The 8,181-nt window shown below is 31.0% G+C and overlaps 1 protein-coding gene across 1 annotated transcript; it reads left to right on the top strand.

The window, feature by feature from the left end:
* The first annotated feature begins 426 nt into the window (after positions 1-426).
* LOC107773968 (GDSL esterase/lipase At1g28600-like) lies at positions 427-5,979 on the top strand. Its single transcript, XM_075248703.1, has 5 exons — positions 427-801; positions 1,217-1,447; positions 3,876-4,024; positions 4,503-4,779; positions 5,380-5,979. Exons 1-5 carry the CDS (start codon positions 555-557, stop codon positions 5,631-5,633), a joined length of 1,158 nt encoding a protein of 385 aa, XP_075104804.1. The 5' UTR covers positions 427-554; the 3' UTR covers positions 5,634-5,979.
* Positions 5,980-8,181: the final 2,202 nt, after the last annotated feature.

Below are 8,181 nucleotides of genomic sequence, written 5' to 3'. Positions count from 1 at the left end.
CATCCTTAAGCGAAAGATATCCGATTCGAGCTCTGGGCTAGCGCATTTGAAGGAGCGGTTTACACCCTAAAATTACACTTGGAAACGCGAATTCTAATTAAGCTCCAAAGCGAGTACCGAAAACCAGTGTAAAACTCCAAAAAAAAAAAATAGAAAGGTTAGGTGGTCACTGTTAAAAATACAACAAAACCCAGTGTAATTCCACAAGTGGGGCATGAGAAGGGTAGGATGTCGCAGCCTTACCCCTAACCTGAAAGGGTATAGATACTATTTTCGATAGATCCTCGGCTAAAGATTACTGTTTAAAATACATTTTTTAAATTTTTTATTTGGAAATTAAAGAAACAGTTAATAGTAACGTTAGTTGTACTTGTACTCAAAGGACTATTTCCTCGTAGACTCTTGCCATTTGGCAATTTTTGGGTTGGTAGGTAAACAAAAGTTTCTATAAATTCATTCCCATGTCAAACAATTCCTCAGAGGACTTCAAAATTTTGAACCCTCTATTATTAATAGCAACAAAATAACATTCAAAAAAACTTTAAGCAATTGCCATGGCTTCTTCTTATGCTTCTTCTTTTATTTACATAATTCTTATGTTGATTGCATCATTTGGACTTGTTCTTGGATGCTATGAGTCTATAATTAGCTTCGGCGATTCGTTAACCGATACCGGAAACCTCATTCGACTCTCAAAATCCAATAGTCACGTTGCTTCTTCTGTACCTCCTTACGGTGAAACATTCTTTCATCATCCCACCGGTCGATTTTCTGATGGCCGTCTCGTTATAGATTTCATTGGTACGTATAAATAATATTTTTATTTTTATCTTTTACGTGACCTGATACTGAAAATACTTTTTTACTGTTAGTATATACAATGAGGGATATAGTTTTTTGAGCTACGTAATTGTCCAATGAGGGATATAGTTTTACTTGTATATAGAAGAAGACATCCCATTTCCTCGGCATATTTTCCTATATGTGTCCCACTTTTACGGAATACAGATATATATATACGTGAAAATTATAAAATTTCAATAAATACTGTAGATTTTGAATACTCGAAAATAGTCTCTCTACCTCCGCAAAGGTAGGGTATGACTGCGTACATACTACCCCTCCAGATGTTATTTGTGGGAATACACTAGATATGTTGTTGTTTTTGTTGTAGATTCTGAATACTTTGGTTTTAATTATGTTATATGATTTGCAGCTGAGAGTATGGGATTCCCACTAATACCACCATATGCTGGTGTTATGAAAAACATGACAAGTAACAGAAATTCAATAAGAGGAGTGAATTTTGCAGTAGCAGGAGCTACAGCAGTAGATATATCTTTTTTGCAGAAAAGAGGAGTCAAGAACCCAGCCACCAATGTGTCCTTAGGAACTGAATTGGAATGGTTCAAACAAATGTTGCCAATTTTGTGCAATTCTCCTACAAGTAAGACCCCACAACATCATGGATTTATTCATCTTATTGAGTTCCTACTTCTGCTTTTTATTATTTACTATTCTTAGTCGGTATACATGGGCGAAGCTACACTCTCGTAATGGCAGTCAATTGTCTGCATATAGGGTAACATATTAGGTTTTAAAGATATATAACATATACTGAATGTTCTTTGTTGGAGATTTTCTTTTACTTATTTCAAGTTTGAACACTATTAGAAAACATTTTAGCTTCGCTACTGTCGATATATATAAATTATACACATCTATACATATATTATATATGTATTACACATGTGATACATTCGTCGGCTATTTTTAGGTGAAAAGGTTGGTTGATGGCTATTTAGACTAATTCTTCTTTTATTTTTATTCACTTTTGTTTTTGACAAACCACCAAGTGGACCAAACCATAGAAGACAAATATGTCATTTTCGTATCAAAGACGCAAAAAAAATAGGAGGAAAAAAATTCTAGGCAAGTAAAAAATATAATAAGATTGATATAACCCTAAGTTAGGGAGTACCTCTTATTCTTGTTATAAGCAACCCATGATTGCATGAACACTCTAAAGATCATACACCAATTTATTGCTTTCTCTGCACTCAAATTATGAAACTAGGAGTAACTTACGTTACAATTAGTTTGACAATCTTGTATTGAACATTAGATAAAGTAAACTTGTGTGCCTATAAAACTTACGTTACAATTATGTTGTTTTATTGTAAAAGTGTGACTATAAAACTTTTGAAACATATAATGTTAAACGATCATAACATTAATCTATTTAACTATAAAATTTTTTCATTAAGAACAAAATAAAAAGATTAAATTAAATTATTTCTTAGTTTAATATAATGTCATTTCCTCATACGAATTAATATAAAATGATGTTATTCTTTTAGGAATAAAAGGAGTAGTCACCACCCTCTAAAATCACCCACTCAAGAGAGGGACCAACCCCTACAATTCTAGCCTTCCATTTACTTAATGGAAAAAGGTGTGATAAGAAAAGACAATGAAAAGGAGTAGTTGAGAAATTGATCCAACAATAAGTTAAAGCTTTTAAGTAAGGAAAGTGGTTGCTTAAATGTATAGTTAGAAGTAACTACAAATTAAAGATAAAAAGACTTTTGTCAATGAAAATAGAAATATAGTTGTACCTAGCTAGTTGGGCGTGGTAGGTAAGTAAAGGGACAGGCGATCCCGTCTAATTTATTGACCTCAAAATTTACTGTGTATACTTATTTAGCGAGATTTTAACACAATAGATGCTCAGAATTCGTATGAATCTGTAGCTTCTTCACTAAATTTGCTCATGCATTAATCATAGATGAAGTATTCTATGCACTAACGATATAAATATTTACAAAATCAGGTTATTTATAAGTTAATAGCATGTAAATTACTATGATAATATTTTCTAATATTAATTGATAATTTGATAAAAATAAGAACTAATATGCTATCACATGTAAATACCTGATAATGTGAAAAAAGTTTGCATTTAATTTTTAATATATATAACTTAAACCCTTGATTAAAAGAATAAAGTGATAAACAAACAAAGCTAGATGACTAGGTGATTTATTCCTAAATTAATTTTTTTGTTAATTATATTATTATATGTTTCTGGATTTCTTACTAATTCATGTAGTGCTTGATAAAGCTAAAGACTTTTGTTGCTTTTGTTTAGGATAAGCCATCCCTTCACCAACCACTAATAAAGTAACCAAATTTTATCAAGAAAAATAATTATTTGAGTCCTATTATGAAACGGAATTACTTGAAATAGATAGATAATATATAGTGGGGACATCATGTTATATTCTAAGGTTCCGTTTGGATATTTTTTTAATTGAGTTTTGAAGAAAAAATTTTATAACTATTTTTGAAAAACTGTAAAATGATTTTCTTTTTCGATTATATGATTTTGGAAAGTAGAAAATTAAAACTATTACATATTATTTTATAAGATTCTCAATCAGACAATAAGAGCAAGATAAGAGCACAAGACTACGAGGAGGAAAAAAAGTTACATGATTTTTGAGCAAGAAAAAAGTATAAGCATAAGATGAAAAAATATTTTAAAAAGTTGACACAGAATAATGAGGAGGAAAAATAAATGACTTTCTCTTTAAAAACTGATAAAAGGGAGGGATAAGGGAATAAATTTTGAAAAGCTTGTGAGATATTTGATTTTATAAATGTTTGATTTATTTCTAAAAATCTTCTGCGTTCAGACTTTAGATGACACGTATACTGAAGTGGACCTCCACAATATATTAATTTTGATTAGATACCAAAGAAAAGAAAATCATAAGACAAGTGACAAAGAAACTAACTTTATAAAACATCATATGATTGTGTAAATTTTTACGTTAATGCATGAAACTTATATTCTTTGAAATATTAATCAGGTTGCCGAGAGTTTCTTGGAAATTCACTAGTTCTAATGGGGGAAATTGGAGGCAATGATTATAATCATCCATTTTCTCAAGGAAAGCCGAGGGAAGAAGTTCAGACATATGTGCCTGAAGTTGTTAAAGCAATTGGCCTGGCCATTCATGTAAGAATCAATTATTATTTTGAGATTTTTATACAAATAACCGGTCAGATTTAATATTTATTTTTTTTAGCCGGTATACATAAATGATACATTGATTATACACAGTTATTACACATATTATACATAAATTATACATACATTATATATCCGTCCGCTATTTTTAGTTTAAGCAATTAGGTAGACGGCTATTTGAGTTAATTCTTCTATTATTTTTATCAACTCATATTACTATATTAAAAACATTTTCTTAATAAGGGGCTAAGCCAATGTATAAGTTACGGGTTCGGCCGAATCCAGTAACTTTGGTTCAAATCTTATATGTGTCTCAATTAAGAAATCAATTGAATATATGAAATTTTTTAATTTAGAACCGAGTAATTTAAAATTATTAAAATCCCTAACCCATAAGCTTTAAATTCTGGCTCCGCTTATATTCTTAATCTAGTAATTAAGTGACACTTTGTTGATTGTGTTGCAGGAACTAATTGAACTTGGAGCTCAAACACTTATTGTTCCCGGAAATCTACCAATTGGATGTTCAGCTTCTTATTTAACTAATTTTAAGAACTCAAATAAAAATGAATATGATTCTGAAACTGGTTGCATAAATTGGTTAAACAATTTTGCTGAATATCATAATCAACTACTTCAAGAAGAAATCCATCGCATTCGCGAGCTTCATCCTCAAGCCAACGTAATCTATGCTGATTACTACAATGCAGCCATGCAAATTTACAAATCTCCAAAAAAATTTGGTACGTAAAATCTACCTTTTTACATCATCATATCATTATAGATGTAACTGATATACTCTGGCTATATAAATTTTTTATAATATCGGTGTACTTTAACTTGTTGTAGCAGGCTACTAATTCCATTTATTAATGTTAGTTGTATCTAGTTATCTTTTAGGTGACCAGATAGTGCAAAGGTTTATGGATTTTTACACAAATAGTTCATAGATTATACACATATTATACATGAATTATACATATCTTATATATTCACCGGCTCTTTGGATTCACTATTTGCTTTCTTAGGTGGTAAACATAGATTAAACACTAATTAATTTTGTTTCTCCCAAAAAAGGTATGCAATTGAAAAAAGAAGAACGAAAAAAGTAACTGGCCATACGATTAAACACTGATCATACATGATGATACACATTGTACATAGATTATAAACCCGTCGGCTATTTTTATTTATTTTAAGTGGTAGGATGGGGTGATATTTAGGTTAATTCTTCAAAAATAATTTATGTTGGTATATAAAAGTTAAACTCTATCGTTATATCCCGAACTTTCTGAAAACATCAATTTGGAAGTTTATTAACAATTTTGTTAATGATGGTGTAGGTTTTACAAGCACTATTGTAGCATGTTGTGGAGGAGGAGGTCCATACAATTATGATTCATTGGCAATTTGTGGTTCACCACTATCAAATGTGTGTAATAATCCTTCTTCATATGTTAGTTGGGATGGTGTACATTTGACAGAGGCAGCATATAGATTGATTGCCAAAGGCTTATTACAAGGTCCATATGCAATTCCTAGAATGAATGAACTTTGTTCTTTTGATGGCTTAAGTAAGGGAAAATCAGACCAGTAGCATACTACTGTCTAATGGCACTCGCAACCTTCAAATTCTGAATCTGCGTCTCTACAGAAAATTGTATATAACTGTCCAATATTGAAACATACGGTACACCAACTTTAGCTTGCATTTGATGGAGAGTTAGCACTGTTACAAGTTTGAAAGTAGTGATGTAATTAGTCTTGATATGTAAATCTAGCTTTATTTAAGTTTACATTTATTAATTTATTAGGCTGAGCCCCAAATCAAAAGTGTTTTGTGGCGGTTGCATACAGTTCAATTGAGTAATGTACAATATTTTCTGATGGTGTGCGGCGAAAGACGAATCCATAATTTGAAGTATATCGGTTCAGAATTTTTAGCCCTTTTGAATTTTAGGGTTCTAAATAATTTATACATATGATATGAATTTCTTAAGGTAAATACGAAGTTTACAGCAAAGCTATTGCATGGATTTTCTCACTTTTCTTCTGCTCCAAAGGCTATGATTCGGTTCACGAGAGGATTTTTGGATACAAGTTTCCTTTTTCCTTGTTTTTCTCTGGACAAGATACTAAAATAAGAGTTAAATTAATATACACCGTTAGTATTTAAGGAACTTTTAAACGATCACGTCCATTTATCTGTTGTACTAGGTATTCTATTTTATTTTTAATACTACCGATACCACATTTTAAGAGGCTTACCTCTAGATATCCTTTGGATAACATAGTGTAAATTATTATTTATACTGATGATGTATGTAACTTACACTTTTAAATCAAATGATAATTAATATTGAAAATTTTACCATCTATAGCAAACTATTACCCCTTATTTATTATAAACCAAAATAATTTCAAAATATTATTACTTATAACTACTTTTTCTATTTTATAGCAAAATAAGTATTTATTTTATAGCCTATCATTGAGGCATGAAATACGCCAATTATGTTCTTTCTCTCTCTTCCTTCTCTCTCTATCATCAAGATTCTCAATTCTCTCTCTTCTCCCTCAAATCTCTCTCCCTTTTCCATCAAGGCAGCCGTCGTAGCAGCCATTTTTGGTGACGATGGTGGACTTTCTGTAGCGAAGAGAATAAATCTGAAGCAAAGAGGGAGCAGGCGAACAGTAATCATCAGAATCGTCGGTGTCATCATCGTGGTCGTCATCAGAATTGCCGTCGACATCAGAATCATCGGCGTCATCATCCACTATTGGCTCATCCTCTTAAGCGAACAGATCTGACCATGGCTACACCGGAGAAGATTTGAGGGTCGGATTTTTGTTCGTCTCCATTTTTAGTTTTAATACAATGTATACAGTATTTTGCTTGGCCGAAAATGGCATCTCCCACGAACTTTCTTCTCTTCTTTGCTATTGAGTCACATACAATGATATAAATACACTCAAATACATTATTATTTTTGTATAAATACATTATTTTTTTTGCCTATATTTATGCATTCCAAAGGTCTGTATTTTTTTAATATAGCCGAATATTACTGTTTTTGTGATTTTTTATTGTTTGAATACAGTCGAATTGAATACGGTGAATTGAATATAATGTATAATAGTGAATAATGAATATTTGTGATTTGAATACAATGTATACGGTGGAATTGAATAAAACGGTATACACCCTATTTCTTGATTTTTTTTGTTGTTTGAATACAACTATATTCAATATAGTGAAACTGAATACAATTCAATATTACTCTTTTCGTTATTAAACACTATCACTATTTTTTAGGCGGATTACCTCACTATATTTATAAATACATTCACGCGAATACATGAAATACAAAATTAAATAGCTGTAATCCCTGTTTTTTAGGCGGATTACCTCACTGTATTTATCAATTCAGTCTCGCGAATAGATGCAATAATACATAATTAAACAGCTGCAATCCCTATTTATTAGGCGGATTACCTCATTGTAATTATAAATACAGTTGCACGAATACATGAAATACAGCACAGTAGCAACGAAGTTTTGTAGAATTGATTTTGTTAAGTTAAATTAAGAGTGATACACGCTACTTGATCCTCTTTCGGTTATTAAATAACTGGATTCCCCTATTTTTTAGACGAATTCCGCTACTGTATTTGCGAATACAGTAGCGCGAATACAGTCGAGTAACAACTAAATAGTAACTATATGAAATAAAAAATTAATAGCCACTAAACAACAGTAGTTTCTCAAAATCCTCGTTAATATTTCACTCTTAGCGCGACGACTTACCACTTTTTGTATGGCCCTCTTCCACAAACCATGTCTAGTTTTGTAGGGAACCTGCATTTTAGCATTTTATATTATGTAGAGGAAAATAATAAAGTTTAGGAAAACTTGAGTGTATATTTGTAATATCATTGAAGAAACGAAAACATCAACAAGTCAATATATTAGTTATGATATTTATATGTCAATAGGAGTGGGTCGGAATATCCTTTAAAAGGAAATATCACCTAACATTAATTTCTTTTTAAGTCCATGGGACGTGAAATCTTATCGTGTAACCTTTCTTCAAAACTATGTACATAGATAATGGCTAAAAATATAAAATGACATATAATAAAGC

Source organism: Nicotiana tabacum, unplaced genomic scaffold (assembly GCF_000715075.1).
Source record: "Nicotiana tabacum cultivar K326 unplaced genomic scaffold, ASM71507v2 Un00026, whole genome shotgun sequence".
NCBI classification, from domain to species: Eukaryota; Viridiplantae; Streptophyta; class Magnoliopsida; order Solanales; family Solanaceae; genus Nicotiana; species Nicotiana tabacum.
The sequence above is the reverse complement of the archived record's forward strand: the minus strand, read 5'-3'. Positions and strand labels throughout refer to the sequence as shown.